Raw genomic sequence first — 19,456 nt, forward strand, 5'->3', positions numbered from 1 at the left:
TAAAATATCCTCTCATCTCTGAAGCTGAGGATATAGTGTGGGTGGCTCTAGAACTGGAATGCTTTCCTTTGGAGAAATACCTGTAGCAGGCGACAGCCTAGGTTGGTTCATTTGGTCAGTATTTAAAAGCTTAAGTAGAAGCAGCATCGTATAGCAGAGAGAGCCAAAACTTTGAATCATAAGAGCTGGATTAGTCATAGTTTAGCCTTTTGATGCAAATGCTATCTCAGCAAGTTACATAACCTCTGAGCCCTGGTTTCATAATCCATTCACTGGGCACAGTAACATCTACCTCAGAGTAATGAAGACTCAATGAGGTATCTGTAAAAATGCCTTGGAAACTGTCAGCACTATACAGATACTTTACTGCAAGGGTTTTTGTACTGTCTTAGCCTGATTATAACTCTACACGTTACCTTCAGAAACCCAGATATACTGTACTTCTAATCAGAATAAGTCTTCAGTTTGTACCTACTGTGAAACAGGCTTTGTACTAGAGCTGCTCTATTCAGCAAAGATATGATACAAGCACACAAGTAATTTTAAATTTCCTAGTAGCCTCATTTAAAAAGGTAACAAACAGGTGATTAACTTTAATAATGTATTTAACTCAGTATATCCCAAATATTATTTCAGCTTGTAATCAGTATAAAAATCATTAATGGGATTTTTTTTGTTTTTGATACTAAGTCCTTGAAATGAGGAGTACATTTCAGTCTTACGGCACATCTCAATGCAGATTGACCACAGTACAAGTGCTCAGCGCGCACATGCGGCATCTGTCACCTTCTCGGTGTTGAGTTTGCAGTAGTGAACGAGACACAGCAGCAGCTCCTTTTCCTCAGGAAGGTTCCTCTAGCAGAGACAGACAGTACACGAATGAGCTAGGTAGTAGTGAAACATGCCGTAAAGAAAATGCAGCAGCCACGTGGGCATGACTGGGAGGGTCACATTAGCTAGGATGGCCAGGGAAGATCTTGGAGGTGTTGAGCTGAAGGATTAAAAAGACGGAGCCAATCATGTGAAAATATGAGCGACATTACTTCTATTCAGTGGGAACTGCAAATGTGAGGCCCTGGCATGGGATGATTTGGCTGTGTTTAGTGAACTAAATGGTATGGCTGGATTACAGTGAGTAGGAAAGTGTGGGATGGGATGGGATGAGAGGAGATTGGAGAGGTTGGCGGGCTCTAGACTAAACAGAGACATAAAGGCCCTGATAAGAAAAAGAATACCTCATTTGTTATATATATAATTCAGTGGACCAGAAGACCAAACTTTGAAATATATATATGTAGATGTATTTATAGATATATTTAATATAGAACTATGTGTGATTTAGGGAGAAAATCTTTTAGGCACTTTGCTTCCCTTAACAATCGTCGTCTCAGATTCCAAAGGAACCCTGGTGTTTAACTTAGTATAAAGTTCTTGTCTATAATTGGTTTATAAACAAAATGCCTTTGAGGAGTGGCTTTAAAAAATGTTAAAACAGTGGAGCTACTACTGACTTTCTTTTTTTAAAAAAACTTTTTTGCAGACATGTGCATTGCTATCGCAATTTCTCTTCTCATGATCCTGATCTGTGCAATGGCTACTTACGGAGCATACAAGGTAAGCAGCTTAGAAATAAGGTCCTGGGCCTTTTCCTTGGTCCCTTACACATGTAATCTGTGCAGCTATCTGTAAGAAGTGAGGAATGATCGTTCTCAGTTTCCTGTAAGAATCTTTAAAAGTTTAAATCTCTTGCTAATGTTACGTGGAAAACCAATGTTACAGTCTCAGAAGTGTGTTCATTGAGGCTTGTTGGTTTGCTGCTTTTGTTTGGTTTAGCAAGTTGCCATCATGACCTGCTTTAATGAATTTCTACTCCTCCGTTTCCCTTCAGATTAAGAAAAGATTTCTCCGAATTCAAAAAAATATTGTTTTGTAATATTGAACATATTAAATATTAACATCCTGTCCTGTCTTACGTTTAGCAACACGCGGCCTGGATCATCCCGTTCTTCTGTTACCAGATCTTTGATTTTGCCCTGAACACCTTGGTTGCAGTCACCGTGCTTGTTTATCCAAACTCCATCCAGGAATACATACGACAGCTGGTATGTGACCTTTATAATTACTATGTCTCTTCGTGAGGGAGACCTGGTTAAGATAGAAATACAAAAGACGTAGAGATAAACATACATATACATATTAATTTGTGGCTAGCTTGCATCTGAGTTACTGATTAGAGATTTTTGAATAAAGATAAGATTTTTTTATCTCTTAGAATGCTTTTTGGGAAAACATAACCCCCTGAGGTAGATAAGTTGGTGATGATGGTATTAGAGGTGCCTGCCTAATTGACAAGCTACTTACTAATTGTCTTATTTTTGTAAAATGCAGTTTGCTCAATTATCAGCAGAGGATGATAGCCTTTTGCCTCTGCTGTGTATGGTTAAAGTGGAACTCTACCATGTACTGTTTCCTGAACTTATTTGACCATAGAACCCCTTTCTTCTTCAAACTTCTTTTTTTAAAAAATTAATTAATTAATTAATTTATTTTTGGCTGAGGTGGGTCTTCGTTGCTGCACGCAGGCTTTCTCTAGTTGCGGCGAGCAGGGGCTACTCTTCGTTGCGGTGCGCGGGCTTCTCATTGCAGTGGCTTCTCTTGTTGCAGAGCACGGGCTCTAAGCATGCGGGCTTCAGTAGTAGTGGCTCACAGGCTCTAGAGCGCAGGCTCAGTAGTTGTGGTGTACGGGCTTAGTTTCTCCGCGGCATGTGGGATCCTCTTGGACCAGGGCTCGAACCCGTGTCCCCTGCATTAGCAGGCGGATTCTTAACCACTGTGCCACCAGGGAAGGCCCAAGCATCTTTCTGGGGCTGGTTTTCTACAATATTAAATGTCCTTTGTGACCATATGAGTGAATATTGGTGGCTGGCTATTAAGAAGCTCGTGGAGGGTGTGAGATTAGAGTACTTCTGTGCCTTCACATTTTTTAATCTTTGTGTTTTAAATTATGTACCTTAAAATTTAATTTCTTCAAAATCTTAGAATGCTTTAAATGGAGAGAATAGAATGTTCAGTCTTTAGTTTTCATAGTAGTTTCTGAGGACTTCCCTGGTGATGTAGTGGTTAAGAATCCGCCTGCCAATGCAGGAGACACGGGTTTGAGCCCTGGTCTGGGAAGATTCCACATGCTGCGGAGCGCCTAAGCCCGTGCGCCACAACAAATGAAGCCACTGCAATTAGAAGCCCACATACTGCAACAAAGAGTAGCCCCCGCTCACCACAACTAGAGAAAAAGCCCCCGTACAGCAACGAAGACCCAATGCAGCCAAAAATTAATAAATAAATAAATAAAATATTTCCTTTTAAAAAAAATAGTAGTTTCTGAGCATGGGGGAAGGAACAGGGTTTTTCTGGGATGGAGATACAGACTGGGGGTTTGATGTGAAAATGGAGGTCAAGAAGTTCAGTGGAAAAGAGGGATGGAGGGGATGGAGCCAGGTAGGAAGTGTGGCCACAGGAGTTTGTGATCTTTTGGCAGTTGGCCCAGAGCACGTGACTAGTACTCAACAGACCTAGTATGAAAAGCCTCCAGTGTGTTGCTCCTTCAAAGTATTAGGTTGTCATTGTTGTAAGAAATAGCTTCTTTTTGTTTCTTAGAAATAGATCTATGTTTTCGTAGAGTGTAGTGTCAAGAAAATTGTGGTGTTATTTCCCATGTGCTAATTTTATGTGTCATCTCTTGTGATAACAGCTAAGTGTTTCTGCATGAGGGGGTTTATGTGTGATGAACAGGTTGTAGAATTACCTCTGTCTTTAAGGACTTGAATTCTACTCTGTAATAATGATCTGGCACTGAGCTCCTAAAATCATCCTGGAATTGTGGAGGAAACATAGTCTCCACAGAGCCCATCACGTGAGGGGGCCGGGAGAGGGTGGGTTGGAGTAAGGGGACACCGAGGCAAGTCACATGCCAGTTCTGACTACTTGAGTCTATTGTGTGCTCCATCCCATGTATTTGGAGATTGATAAGGAGGAGAAAGGCTAATGTGCAGGCCAGCGTTTAGAACACTCAGGATACTACCAAGACTTCCTGTTCCACCTGCATTGTTCAGTCACTACTTCCTGTTCCACCTGCATTGTCCAGTCACTCTGTACCCAGTTGTAAAGTCATAATATTGGTGGTGCTCACAATAATCCTCATATGAGTTTAAAAACTCACCGTCTACTTTTATTTATAATTATAAACCAAATAATACAAGTAGGCATCTTCTGCATGTTCGACTTGAAGATCAGTCTGGGCTGGAAGAGCGAGACCTGCAGGTTATCACAGTGCCTAAGAGACGGCACTGAAAGGGGACATTAAACTTCCACTGCTATTGCCCCTCCTGTTGACAAGTTGAGATATGCAGTGAATCTGGGGAGGCTTGTCTGAGAAGGCTGCTAGAGAGCACCACTTGATCCTAGCGCCCGTTCTTTTTATGTGGACTCTTGTAAAACACAGTTAAAGTAAGTTACGTGTGTGTTTTTATAGGTCTTAAGTGGATGTAGAGACCACGTTCACTTTTCTGGGGGAAAGAGTGTAAAGATCTTTGCGGAAAGGCTCACATATTTCCACTGTAATAGCGGTTGTTGTTTTTTTTCCACATTCCTGGAAGCAATATGATTTTGTGTTGGTCTTGTAGATAACATCAGTTTTTTTTTTTTTGTTTGTTTGTTTTGCGGTACGCGGGCCTCTCACTGTTGTGGCCTCTCCCGCTGCGGAGCACAGGCTCCGGATGCGCAGGCTCAGCGGCCATGGCTCACGGGCCCAGCCGCTCTGCGGCCTGTGGGATCTTCCCGGACCGGGGCGCGAACCCGTGTCCCCTGCATCGGCAGGCGGACTCTCAACCACTGCGCCACCAGGGAAGCCCCAGTTTGTTTTATTTTTGCCCTTTGAGGTCAGTACTACAGACAGCCTTTTTAGGCTCCAAGGGCAGGGGCCAGTTTCATGAGCTGATCACAAAAAGTGACTTAGATTTTATTACTTAGGTATTTTGCCAGAGTGAAAGGAGACTCTGAAAACCACTAGGCGAGGCTCATCCTGGGGAGGAGGAGCCAGGCACGAGTCACGAGTTTTCTCCTTTGTTATGTCTGGGAATACTGCTCACGTGGGATCCAGACACATAGTAGTGGGTGATGAGGGGAGATGAAGGGTGACCGCACACGGGGCTGCCTTCTGTGCACACTGTGTAAGCCGTTTGCAATGAGAGCTTCGATTCGTTTGCAATGAAAAGCTTCGATCAGTGCTGAGCACGAGATTCACGGTGACATCCTGTCATTCCCGTGAACCATAGTAGCAGATTTCAGTCCTCCTAAAAGGGTTTCTTTTGACCTGGTAGTTAATCATTATGGTCAGATGGTAGGACTTGTGCTTTTTGTTTTTCGTTTTTTTTTTAAATTCAAGTACAGTTGATTTACAATGTTGTGTTCATTTCTGCTGGACAGCAAAGTGATTGTTATACATGTATATACATATTCTTTTTCGATTATTATCACAGGATATTGAATATAGTTCCCTGTGCTATACAGTAGGACCTTGTTTATCCATTCTATATAATAGTTTTGATTTTTTAAAAATGCTGTAAAAACCTACTAACATAAAGGTTCTGCTCTTTGAGGAGAAGTAGCATCAGCAAAAATGCTCTATATTAAGAAGACACTATTTTAATAGGGTTCTCCAACCCTTGCCCTACACAAGCCCATTAGAATGGTCCAGAATTTGTAGAAAATCCAAATTTTGAGGAGTTGTAAAGACCATTGACTTCTAACTTTCTATATGGTTGGAGGGCAGAATTAGGTCTTTACGTCTCATGAATCTTCCACTGAATTTTCTTTCTTTCTTTCTTTCTTTTTTTTTTTTTTGCGGTACGCGGGGCTCTCACTGTTGTGGCCGCTCCCGTTGCGGAGCACAGGCTCCGGACGCGCAGGCTCAGCGGCCATGGCTCACGGGCCCAGCCGCTCCGCGGCACGTGGGATCCTCCCGGACCGGGGCACGAACCCGCGTCCCGTGCATCGGCAGGCGGACTCTCAACCACTGCGCCACCAGGGAAGCCCTGAATTTTCTTTTTGAGAGTTACTGCCTGAATTAAGAACAGACTAGCCTCTCCCCATCACACTGTTTATAGCTTTTTCATTAGTAGAGGTAGACGAGAAATGTTGTATTGTCCTTAAATAATAACTATCTGCTTTAATTAATTGCTTTCTGATAAGCACATCTGGTTAATGCTTATGGAATAGAATCCTGGATCATTAATGAGATATGCTAATGAGGTACTTTTCTTTTGTAGCCTCCTGATTTTCCTTACAAAGATGATATCATGTCAGTGAATCCTACCTGTTTGGTCCTTATTATTCTTCTGTTTATCAGCATTATCTTGACTTTTAAGGTAAGCATGAAGATTTTACTTACGGTCTAAATATTACTAAATGTATTCATGAATGCTAAAGAAGTAAGAAAACTTGCTGTTAGTTCATCTTGTTTTAGATTTCTGAACTGCTTTTTGAATTCCTCACAATTCTGTTCCTTCTCTCATCTATATGAGAGAGATAAACACTAACCAGACTTCCACAGGCCAACCCAGGGTTCTTCTAAAATCTATTTGGATGGAAATAAATTAATATAATGTTGTACATTTATGTGGTGTGTATTAAGTACCATAGCATCCATTACAAGTCTCTGAATACATTCTTTTGTAATTTGTGGGTTTTTTCCCTAAATATTTATTTATTTATTTACTATATTTGGTTGCAACAGGTGGGCTCCTTAGTTGCGGCTCGCCTGGCTCCTTAGTTGCAGCACGCAGGCTCCTTAGTTGCGGCACGCATGTGGGATCTAGTGTCCTGACCAGGGATCAAACGCGGGCCCCCTGCATTGGGAGCGTGGAGTCTTAACCACTGCTCCACCAGGGAAGTCCCTGTAATTTGTTTTTAAAAATGTAATCGATTTTGAACATTATTCTGTAACAGTCTATTATGAATTTATCATTTTTATAAATTAGTTATTGTTGGACATTGAGATAGCTCCTACTTTTTCACTTATAAATAGTACGGCAATGAATATATTAAATTAATTACATCTTTTGTATACTTATACATTTATTTTCTCAAGATCTATTTCCTGAAGTTTGAGGGTATGCATAATTTGAAGGTTTTTGATAGTTTGTCAAATTGATCTCCCCTAAAGTTGAATGCCTTAACACTCTCATCTGCCACGTTTCCCTCACCCTCATCCGTCGAGTGCTATTTTTCATCTTTGTAAACCTGATAATAAAAACATCATTATAATTTGTGCTTGTGTGCTAGTAATAAGTAGAAAATTCTTAAGTTAGACCTTGAACTTTTAATTCTTAACATCTTTCATTGTCTTTATTTTGGCATAAAATTACCGAATTCTTTAAAAACCAAGCTTGGTGAGTTTTGAAGAAGCTGCATTTAGGGAGAAAAGTCATTTTAAATGGTAACGTGTTGAAGAGGAGTAGAAAGAAAGTGATTCATTGAAAGTCACCGAGGTCTGCATCGCCCTCCATACAACATGCTCTGCATGGCTTGTTACTGCATGTGTGGCTTAGTGGTCAAGGATTTGGGTGAATTTTATACACGGATGTTGAGGCTTCCTGCCCCTGCAGCTCCTACCTCAACACCCCAACTTCCTGGCTTCTTAGTCAGACCACCAGCTGTGTGGAGAGTGGGCAGAGCCACTGGCAAAAGGCTTCAGACCCTCAAATCCCACTCACTGCAGTTTGCCACTCAAGGGTAGACTCCCCTTTAGCTTCTGCCTGTTTTGGGCCCTTCAGCCCTGCCTTCAAATAGAGTCTGTGTGTCTGTGTGTGTTTATTCCAGACTTTATCATTTTTACCTGGAAGAAGGTTAGTCTGACCAAGCTACCCTGTGCCATTACCCAGAAGCCGGCACCTCCCACTGCTCTCAAAAAAGGCATTTTAACTGTGTAGGCATTTACATCTTTACTGGAAATGCTTACTTGAGATTTTGAGTCAGAGGACCTAGATTTACCTTGTGTCACTGCCATATAGCTATGTGACCAGAGCCTTGGTTTCTTCATTTACTAAACAGCAGTAATAGCTAAGAAAACATTGTGAAGGGTGACTGTGAGGCTAATTGAGCTAATGGATGGGAAGATGCATCATTCATTTATTTATTCAGTAAATATTTGCTGAGGGTCTCCTGTGTGCCGGGCTGTGTTTTAGCTGCTAGGGTTTGGTGGTGAATAAGAAAAATCCCTGCCCTGTCTGTGGTGCTTCTATCAACTGCAAACAATATTATTTATCATAATGACCTAATAAAAGGCATCTTATAGATTGTTCACAGCACTGCCTCCAACCTGTGTGTAATGTGTTAATATTTCATTATATATGTATCTATCTCTACTAACCAGACTGCATTTCCTTGAGAACACAGACCCTGCCTTCATGATTCTATCCCTTGTGGAGACTCAGTAATTATTAGTTTAAACAAATATGAACACATATATGTGTTGCCGTTTCACATAACAGTTTACCTGATTAGTAGCTCTCACAACCTAAATTCACTGTTACTCTTTAATAAGTTTTATCACTAGTGATTCCCTGGGAACCCAAATCACAACATGTATCAGTTTTTCTCTGTCCTTAGTTGGTAAAGGGAACAACGCTTACCACCTAGCTCTGCAAGTAGATGATGGATGTACTCCTGTCAGTGCAAGTCTGTTTGGGAAATATACCAAATATTTAATTTATTCAAGATTACAGAAATGTCAAATAGGAAATAAGGTCATTGAAATAAATTATTGGTCATTGAAATAAGTTTAGAGACAATAGGCCAGGTTTTTCTCCCATCAGAGTGTTTAGTGGGTGAACGCCCCTGGTGTTGCAGGGGGCATTCAAGAATGCTGACTGGGTGTATGGGGCCCCAGACACTGGGTATTTCCCCTCCGCAGTTGAACCTTCAGTTACAGATTTGTCATTTTGGAGGCCTCACATCAGAAAGAGTTCTTGTCTTAAAAGAACCTTCTGTTCATTGCTAAAATAATGGATGACTTCTTACATAGTACACAGCAGAATATGTCCAAGCATTCCTTTTTTATTTGTATTAAAATTCTCAATGAGTCCAGGGTTTTGTTTGTTTGTTTGTTTGTTTTAATAGAGAAGCAAGAGCGTTGTTGAGTAAACTGAAGATTTGAGTAAATTCAACATATTGTTCAAGAAAAATGCCCTTCCCATCTCTTTCTCATTGTTGATCTCTGGTTTCAGATTATTGCCATTCAGAAAACACTTTACTAGAATAGCATTATGCATTTTCATATTAACATTATCACAGAAAGTCTCACTGTAGGAAATAATCACCACCAAGTATGAATGCAGCAGGCTTCCCTGGTGGCGCAGTGGTTGAGAATCTGCCTGCTAATGCAGGGGACACGGGTTCGAGCCGTGGTCTGGGAAGATCCCACATGCCGTGGAGCAACTAGGCCCGTGAGCCACAACTACTGAGCCTGCGTGTCTGGAGCCTGTGCTCCGCAACAAGAGAGGCCGCGATAGTGAGAGGCCCGCGCACCGCGATGAAGAGTGGCCCCCGCTTGCCGCAACTAGAGAAAGCCCTCGCACAGAAATGAATACCCAACACAGCCAAAAATAAATTAAAAAAACCAAAAGTATGAATGCAGCTTAAGACAGCATTCTGAGTACACAACAGAACATTTACCTCACTTCTGAAAAGTGTTGACGAGCACTCCTTTTGTTGTTAAATGTCTTCTTTTTTTATAAAACAGCTTCCTTGAGATATAATTCGCATATCATAAGGTTCTCCCATTTAAGTGTACAATTTAGTGGTTTTTAATATATTCACGGAGTTGTATAAACACAGCTCTGTGGTTAAACAATGTAATTTGAGAGCACTTTTACCGTATGACGTTTGCCCTTACCCCCATCCCTGGTAACCACTAATCTATTTTCTGTCACTATGGCTTTGCCTCTTCTGGACATTTCATATAAATGGAATCATATAATATGTGGTCCTTTGTGACTGGCTTCTTTGACATTCCCAAGGTTCATCCGTGCTGTAGCATGTTATCAGAACTTCCTTTTTATTGCTGAATTATATTCCATTGTATGAATATACCATACAATGGAATATTTTGTTTGTCTATCCAGTCCTAAGTTGACAGACATTTGGATTGTTTTTACTCTTTTGCTATTACAAATAATGTTGCTGTGAACATTTGTGCACAAGTTTTTGTGTGGACATATATTTTCATTTCTCTTGGGTATATACCTTGGAGTGGAGCCACCGGGTCACATTTAACTGTTTGTTTATTTATTTATTTATGGCTGCGTTGGGTCTTCGTTTGTGGTGCGTGGGCTTCTCATTGCGTGGCTTCTCTTGTTGTGGAGCATGGGCTCTAGGCGCGTGGGCTTCAGTAGTTGTGGCACGTGGGCTCTAGAGCGCAGGCTCAGTAGTTGTGGCGCACGGACTTAGTTGCTCCGTGGCATGTGGGATCTTCCCGGACCAGGGCTCGAACCCATGTCCCCTGCATTGGCAGGCGGATTCTTAGCCACGGCACCACCAGGGAGGTCCCCACATTTAACTGTTTAACCTTTTGAGGGACTTCCAGACTGTTTTCTAAAGCAACACCGTTTTACATTCCCACCAGCAATGTAGGAGGGCTCCGTTTTTTCCACATCTTTAACCTTTTAATCAAAGAATTTCAAAGCTAGAAAGGGGCTTTGAAATCATTTTGTTCTAATCTGATTGCACATGATTGGAATGAAAGTACAAAGACTTCGTATTTTAAACATCTCCCATGAGCTCATGCTTTCTATTTCCAGCATGTCTTTATTCTGGACCTTAATTTTAATTATCTTCTGTGGATATTTCATTGTGAAAATGGAAATGTTTTAGTGAATTGTACTGATCACAGAGCAAATTAATGTGCTATGAACGTTTTTTTTTAAGTTGACTTGTATTATAAAATCATATATAATGATATAGAATAACGATCCGAAAGACCCAGAGTTACAGTGTGATGAGAATTGGCTAATGAATTGATTGTTCTTTGGGGGCAGTAAATGTTTGCGGCGATTGCTCCTTTCAACTTCCTTTTCTTGGAAATTCTCTTTCTCCTTTCAGCCCCACCCTTCCCCATCACCTTCTGTGTAGTAAGGCTACAGTATCACCCTTGGCCAGAAAGCTACTATATCCAACATTTGTAATTTTAAAGCCTTCTCGGTTTAGTAGAGTTAATGTGTGTTTAAAATTTATATAAATGAACATTTTGCAATATGGCTTTATCCATGATGATATTGTAAATTGTCTGAACTTTGAAAATTAAATCTCTAACAATCACTACTTACTTACAGGGTTACTTGATTAGCTGTGTTTGGAACTGCTACCGATACATCAATGGCAGGAACTCCTCTGACGTCCTGGTTTATGTTACCAGCAATGACACTACGGTAGGTGTGATGTCACTTCACGTGGAGATCTCCACACATCCACTATACGATGGCTTATAAATATTTCTAATGTTTGCTGCTTTCTTACTGTTGTTGAAACATGTTCATGAGCTGCTTAGTCATCAAAGGATTCATAGTTGAATGAAATGTGTTTTGTTTTCCTTACAAGACATTAAAATCTAGTTGGCTCAACTCTGGTTCATGTAAAAAAAACATTACAAGTAAATAATATATGTGCCTCCCCACGTTTATGTATCTTTCTTTTTTTTTGGCTGAGTGGCATGTGGGATCTTAGTTCCCTGACCAGGGATTGAACCCAGGCCCCCTGCATTGGAAGCACGGAGTCTTAACCACTGGACCACCATGGAAGTCCCAACATTTACGTATCTTAAACCTTCATTATTAAAAAACTTTGGTAGGGCCTCCCTGGTGGCACAGTGGTTAAGAATCCGCGTGCCAATGCTGGGGACATGGGTTCGAGCCCTGGTCCGGGAAGATCCCACATGCCGTGGAGCAACTAAGCCCGTGCGCCACAACTACTAAGCCTGTGCTCTAGAGCCCGTGAGCCACAACTACGGAAGCCCGCGTGCCTAGAGCCTGTGCTCCACAACAAGAGAAGCCACCTCACTGAGAAGACCACGTACTACACAGAAGAGTAGCCCTCGCTTACCACAACTAGAGAAAGCCCACGCTTAGCAACGAAGACCCAATGCAGCCAAAAGTAAATAAATAAATTTATTTTTAAAAAAAAACATGGTAGGTAATTCTAGGTATCAATTCTGCATAGTTTGACTATACTATCTCACTTGACATGTGAAATTAAACTTGAAAATGTGATTTTATAGTTAGAGAGATAAGAATGGCAGAGATTACTGTATCTTTAAAACTTGCCCCGCATATCGGGCTTCCCTGGTGGCACAGTGGTTGAGAGTCCGCCTGCTGATGCAGGGGACACGGGTTCGTGCCCCGGTCCGGGAAGATCCCACATGCCGCAGAGCGGCTGGGCCCGTGAGCCATGGCCGCTGAGCCTGCGCGTCCAGAGCCTGTGCTCCGCAACGGGAGAGGCCACAATGGTGAGAGGCCCACGTACCGCAAAAATAGATAAATAAATAAATAAAATGGGGATAAAACAACTTCAGACTTTATACTAAATACACAGGTGCAAGCTGATATCACTGAGCTCTCTGTGGGATTTCTGAGAGAAAGCGTGTTATACGTGAATTGTTTTCTTAAGTCCTCAGCAAGGAATCGTTGGTTTGAATCAGAAGTCCGTGAGCAGTGGTTTAAGAGGAGGCTCTGCGGCGATCAGATGTACAAACCCAGCGTGCCCAGGTGCTGGGGGGCCCTTTGGGGGCCGTGCAGAATCCTTTGCACTGATCACAGTAGACACATCCTGCCTACTCACCCTTTAGAGAATCCCTCTTGGGTCAGTACATCTCTTTAAAGAAACAACTGTTCACAGTTACTATAATTTTGATAAAATTACTGGTGTAAAGAATTTTTTCCTTCTCTCTGAGTTTCTGTTAGTTATCTATCAGTATCTTTCTGTTTTTTCTTTAAAAAGATATCTCAGAGTACTTTTATTGCCCTGCTGAACTAATGAAAAGTCTAGAAAGTTTGAGCTGCTAAAGAAGCAAGGTATTTTAGAGCCCCATCCTAAATATTATGAATGTGTGGGACTTACAAAACTACCATCTTTGAAAAGTATCTCAGCGAAGATAATGCCCATATCGCATGTGTTTGTTTGGTATACTTCTGGTCGTTGTTTTTTCATTGCTTTCTGAAGGGTTATGTGTATTTTTAATAGAAGCAAGGTGGAAGGGCTGGGTTGTATAAATACACCTGAAATCAAAGGATATTCTGAAATTGTAGAAATTGGGGTGCTTAGAGAATTTAAGAATCATGAGTGAGTCCCTAAAATGCATCCAACTAGCTTTTTAGAGGAAGTTTTATTTTCCACCCTTTGAAAGATTCAAAGTTAGGTATGGATAGCAGGTAAGCTGTATTTAGGCTAACATACACTCAAAAATAGTTGTACTTTGCAGCTAGACATCCTAGCTCTTCTAATAATAGACCTTTCTTCAGAAAGGCTTCCAGCTTGGCAGTAGTTTGTAGTAACTAGGGTTTGGGACAATGGACTAGTGCCAGCTGTGATTGTTTCCTTGTGTGTTGACAGAAGGTCCTGGGGAATTGCTTGATGATCATTATTATTGGTCATTATCTTCTCAGTCATTCTGTATCAACTTGCCTTTTTTGTTTTTGTTTTGTTTTTTTTTGCGGTACGCGGGCCTCTCACTGTTGTGGCCTCTCCCGTTGTGGAGCACAGGCTCCAGACGCGCAGCCCCAGCGGCCATGGCTCACGGGCCCAGCCTCTCCGGGGCATGTGGGATCTTCCCGGACCGGGGCACAAACCCGTGTCCCCTGCATCAGCAGGCGGGCTCTTAACCACTGCGCCACCAGGGAAGCCCCAACTTGCCATTTTTAAGATAAGGAAACTGATGATTTGTTTCTACTTTCTAAAAGTTCACAGCGAACCGTTTTTTCCTTTTTAAAACAAAGAATGGTATTCCTGGGGAAGGGAGTTTTATCATTTCTCATAGCTTGCACGGATAGTCCACTTAATAGATCACCACCTGAAGTCTCAGCTTTCTGGCAGCGTTTTTAAAGGTTGTTTTTTTAAAAAATAGGGCTTCCCTGGTGGCACAGTGGTTAAGAATCCGCCTGCCAATGCAGGGGACACAGGTTCGATCCCTGGTCCGGGAAGATCCCACATGCCACGGAGCAGCTAAGCCCGTGCGCCACAACTACTCAGCCTGTGCTCTAGAGCCTGTGAGCCACGGCTGCTGAGCCCACGCGCCACCACTACTGAAGCCTGAGCGTGAGCCTGTGCTCCACAACAAGAGAAGCCACCGCAATGAGAAGTCTGCGCACAACATGAAGAGTAGTCCCCGCCTGACACAACTAGAGAAAGCCCGTGCGCAGCACCGAAGACCCAACACGGCCAAAAAAAAAATATATATATATTTAAAAAATAATGGTATTGTGGATATTTTTCTAAAGAGTACTTATTATGTCTAAAATAATAATTCCTTAATATAAAATATATCCAGTGAGTGTTTAGATTTTCAATCGACTCCTGTTAATTTTCCTAGCAATTTATTTGAAACGGGATCTGTGGGTCAGTATGCATTTTAAGACTTTGTAATTTTTTTAAAGAAACAACTGGCCCACAAACTAGATTTTACTGATTGCATACCTATAATATAGATCTCTGTATTTCCAGTAAATTAGTAGTTGGATCTAAACGCTTCCTATATTTATATTCCCATTTTCCTCTTTTTGTAAGATTGCTTTATAGTTGATAATTTTTCTTCCATCAGGATGCAGGTGATGTCTGGTTGATTCTGTCTTTCTGGGATGTCAGCAACCATTGATATCATCAATTCATTAGGAATTGCAATATGATGACATGCTATCATTTTTCATTTATTAGCTGGAATATTTCTATAAAGAGAAACTTTCCCTCAAGTAGTATTTAGTTACCCAGTGGTACTTGGGACAATGATAAATATATGTGCTTTTGTTCTCTTTATTAGTTTTCAAAATGACAAGTTGGTCCATCATTCTCTAGTGATGGCCAGTGAGGGTTTTTTTTTTTTATGTAATAAATGAACTAATGAAAAGAGGCCTGTTACTAGAAGAGCTGGGGATGTTCCGTTGAAAAGTACAGCTATTTTGATTAATTTTATCAGTAACCCTAAAGAAAATTTACCTACTGTTCCATACCTATTTTAAGACTTTCTAAGGGGAAACCCAAAATCTTCCTCTGAACAGCTACACCATAGCTAACATCCTTATGAGTGTCCTAATTATGCCGTCTTTGCCCAGTTGGAGCATCTTCAAGTTGGCATCTGAGTCTTTTTACACAACTCTGGTAGTGTGATCGCTTCCCTGCCGTTCTGGGCTCATCTTGTTGATATCCTGTTCCACACCTGGAATCAGCTATTTCTCCAAGGACCCCTGCTTCCTTTCAGTAGAGACCATAATCTGTATTTCTAGGGTTGGAGAATAGATTTTTTCTTTTTAAAGAGGGCTCTGCATATTTAAAGGTTGTTTTGACTAGTACTAAAGGAGTTCAAGAACCAAAGGAGTTCTAATTTAAAAAAAAAAAATACTGGAGTCTCACTCTGAGATCCTAAGTGGGGCCTGGAATGATCTAGTTCTGTCATTTTCCCTGGTCTCCATAGCTATATTAAGATCCTTATAGTGTGTCATGTATGTTTCTCTTTTGTCCATGTCTTTATGGGGAATCCACACATACATGTTGTGTCTTTCACTTCCTATCAAGTATTAAGCCAGATGGCTTTTCTCCCAGGCTGAAGAATCTCAGGGTGACTTCTGTGGAAAGATACTGGGGCTCTTGTTGGTAGAAAATAAATGTGCTGCTTTTTTCTTCTCTAAAACAGTATACATATTATTAGCCAGGTATCTACTTTTCCAAATACTACTCAGGGAGAATAGATAGCGTTATTATATATTGGAGATCATTCTATGGATTAATTGCTCCAGTTTCCTAACTAAACCAAAGCAAAAACCTTTGAAATAAATGCCTTAAGACAGAGAGGTCACAAACTCTGTTAGTTCATAATGCCTCTTAGGGTCTTGGTATTTTTTTCATGATGCCCTTAGGCCAGAAGATATACCTAGCTGTTTACTTCATTAAGTAGTCAGGTCCAGACAACTTCAGAGTAGTAGTTAGTGTAGTACCTAACAGGCTTTGTAGTGTTTTCCTTGGAAATTTAAAATATCCCAAGGTGTCCCTTTGAGTCACTGCCATACACGGTTAGGTACCCTAGAGAGATGCAACCTTCCCTTTAGAACATTGTATTCAATAGAAATCACATTCTGGATATATATTACATAATACCACATTCTCTCCCCTACCTTCATCAAAATCTGGCCTTAAGAGGAAAAATGTATTAAAATACTAAATAGTAGAAACAGATTTCTTTCACCTTAAAATTTATGCAAATCGAGATTTGAAAAATCCTTTTAATCTGCTAATACCAGTGCAGACTTGAGTCACGGCAGTACCCAGTGTTGCGTTAAATCCATGAGGAGGGAATCAGTTGGGGCACTTTAAAAGCAGTGAGATGGATGTTTATCCAAAGTAGTATCCGAAATTCTGATTTCAGATAAAAGGGTCATAGTCTTGGGCAATGTAGGAAAATGGCTATTTAGGGATAAATAGGAAAATTTTAAACTTCATGGAGTCCGTTATGCCATATCATATTGCAGGTGCTAATCTTGGTGAACACTATATACAGGTTTATTGTTCTGACTTCAAAAAGTGTTTTGCCGGGAATTCCCTGGCAGTCCAGTGGGTAGGACTTTAACTGCCTGAGACCAGGTTCTGCCTCTGGTCGGGGAACTGAGATCCCACAAGCCATGTGGCATGGCAAAAAAAAAGTGTTTTGTTGTGTGGGGCTGCTTTTTGATCCTGACTGCTTGAAAAACACAGTTAAGAAAAAAGTCAGTGACCTGGTGAAGGCCAGATTATCTCCCCAGCAGTCATTTCCCTGTAGATATCCCTGAGAGGCTGAGATTAATTAAGGCTGACCTTGGGCTGTCAGAAAGCCACAAAACACTCTCAGTTGACTGCAAAGGGTTGGAGGTGGGGTGGATTTATTTAGTAGTCGTCTCAATGACTTTCAAAAGTTGTGCATAAAAAATTCCATTGTTTTTTTTCCCTCCTGCTGCTTTTAAAAATGAGTTTGTTCATTACTTCCTAGGCATAGATTACATGTGATTAGAAACAAGTTCTTGACTAGGTGACATGAGTTGTGTTTATTCTTTTCCCACATCCCACCCCCAGAGACAGAAGGGGAGGGAATGAACTAAATTGATAGCAGGAGAGATTTTTTAGACTTCAGAATTTCCTTCATATCTGAGAAACTAGACTGTTACCAAGATGAATGTATAGTCATCATCTTGCAGATTCTTCAGAAAAGTCATAACTGATTTTCAGAAACTGTGTGAGGAAGGCTTTGTTTAAAGGCGGTCATGAGGCTGGCTCTGAAGATCTCCTTCAGTCCTGGGCATTTCAGATTCATGTACATTAAACATACCTCACAAAACAGACCTTTCACCACTGTCACCTGCCTGTATGAACCAGGGGGTCCAGGAGGCGGTGGGGAGGGGGCGGGGCGAAGAAGGCGCTCCAGTTACAGGACTTGTAGAGGATTTGAAACTCCAGCCTGTGAGTTATTGGCTCTGAAGCTTCTGGCCTAGTAAGTACTGGAATACAAGAGAGACATCTTATTCATAATACCTCAATTTTAGATATCACTTTTCACTTGTAATTTAGTAGTTTGTATGATCTAAGCTTTTGCTTTTGCTTTTTTTTTTTTTAATTTAAAAAATGTGAGAGGTTTTGATAATAGACTGGGTAACATCCCAGATAAGCAGAGAGAGCAGCCAGGAGACCATTTCCGTAGTCCAGATCACTACAGTGATGAAGACCATGCAGTTCTGATGCAGAGGGCCTGAGGAAGAGGGGGAGGATTTGAAGAGGGCTGTCAGACGTAGCAGCGATAGTTGACAGTGAGGGGCCACGGAGTGAGCATGAAGCCCCAGGATGTGTCTGGTCTGTGACTGTGACTTGAAGCGTTAAATCACTCACCTGAATGGTAGGACCAGACCTTGAAAGTTAACTGACCCTCTCTCATCTCCTTAGCGGTGTTCCCACAAGTGTCATCCAGCCGAGCGCTGAAGAACTCCGGTGAGGTTCCGCTCTTCTCTGCATCTGTCCTATCTCCCTCTCTGTAGCTTTTTGTACTGGGGGTTTCTCCCCAGACACTTAGGTAGTGGTTGCCATCTGCCAGGCTCTGCGGTGCGGGCTTTCTATATATGAACTCAGTCTCACAAGAGTCCTTGAAGTAGATCCCTGGGTACAAAAGAGGAAATTACCAAGTGGGTACCTTCCCACGGTCACACAGCTGGTGCGTGCCCGGGGAGCGGAGGGGGGATCACAACCTTCGCAGCCTGGCTCCGGTCTTTCTTTACCCGCCACCCTCCTCCTAGACTGTCATCTGTGCAGACTGCCGCCAGGGCTGGGTGTTCTTCCCTGTTGCTGCTGGCGGGGCATTGACCACGAGCAGTGAAGCAGGAAAGTAATTCATTTTGATGATTCTTCTCAAGTCAAGTCACAAACTTCCAAAGCAGTGAGACTTTTCGTTTTGTTTGCTTATTTTTGCTCTCTAGCTCAGGGGAAGGAATAGGAGGGTGGATTAAAGAAAGAGGTGGAAGAAAAGTTAGAAGTAAACTTGGTGACACCAAGGCAGCTGCCTTATTTATTTATTTATTCATTCATACATACATATACATATATCTATTTTTTTTCAAGTTCTTTTCCTATTTATGTTGCTACATAATATTGAGCAATACAGTAGGTCCTTGTAGTTCTCTTGTTGTGTTAGATAGCCCTCCCTTCTGTAACTCAGCCCCACGCATTTTCCTAATAGCTTCATATGGGCACGTGGCTTCAGACAGACTTGGCTGTTGGTTCTGATAGAAAAGCATCGTGGATAAGATTGGACTGGATACCCGCTGAGATTTCCTCTGGAAAGCGTTTCCCCTGCTTTAACGTATTCCATGCTGCAGGCTGACAGTGTGTGATGTTAACTCAGCTCGTGTTTCTTTCCCTCCTTCAGTAAAATACAGCTTTTGAAAAAAATATACTAATCTGATGGAAATTATCTCTGACCCATATAAGTTTGCAGTTATTTCATCCAGAGAACACCTGGAGCGGTCAAACTAACACATAGATAATTGACACCTAAAAGTTCTGGAAGAACAGTTCAAATAGACCCAGTTTTCACTGTGAACATGAATAAAGGATATTAATCAATCGCTCAATTGTAATCTTCCTATAATAGCAAGTAAGAAAAATTTAGAGTAGCTTTGCAGGGAATCAA

At 41.5% G+C, this 19,456-nt stretch overlaps 1 protein-coding gene across 2 annotated transcripts in view; it reads left to right on the top strand.

Moving 5' to 3' along the window:
- Positions 1 to 19,456, top strand: part of LAPTM4B (lysosomal protein transmembrane 4 beta) — a 70,371-nt gene that overhangs the window by 33,274 nt on the left and 17,641 nt on the right. For both annotated transcript variants that reach the window (XM_082858707.1, XM_082858708.1), the window contains exons 3-6: positions 1,541 to 1,614; positions 1,980 to 2,102; positions 6,324 to 6,422; positions 11,385 to 11,480. In XM_082858707.1, coding sequence (XP_082714833.1) covers positions 1,541 to 1,614; positions 1,980 to 2,102; positions 6,324 to 6,422; positions 11,385 to 11,480 — 392 coding nt within the window. The remainder of the gene's footprint in view (positions 1 to 1,540; positions 1,615 to 1,979; positions 2,103 to 6,323; positions 6,423 to 11,384; positions 11,481 to 19,456) is intronic.

Source organism: Leucopleurus acutus (genome assembly GCF_964270905.1).
Source record: "Leucopleurus acutus genome assembly, chromosome: 17".
Classification (NCBI taxonomy): domain Eukaryota; kingdom Metazoa; phylum Chordata; class Mammalia; order Artiodactyla; family Delphinidae; genus Leucopleurus; species Leucopleurus acutus.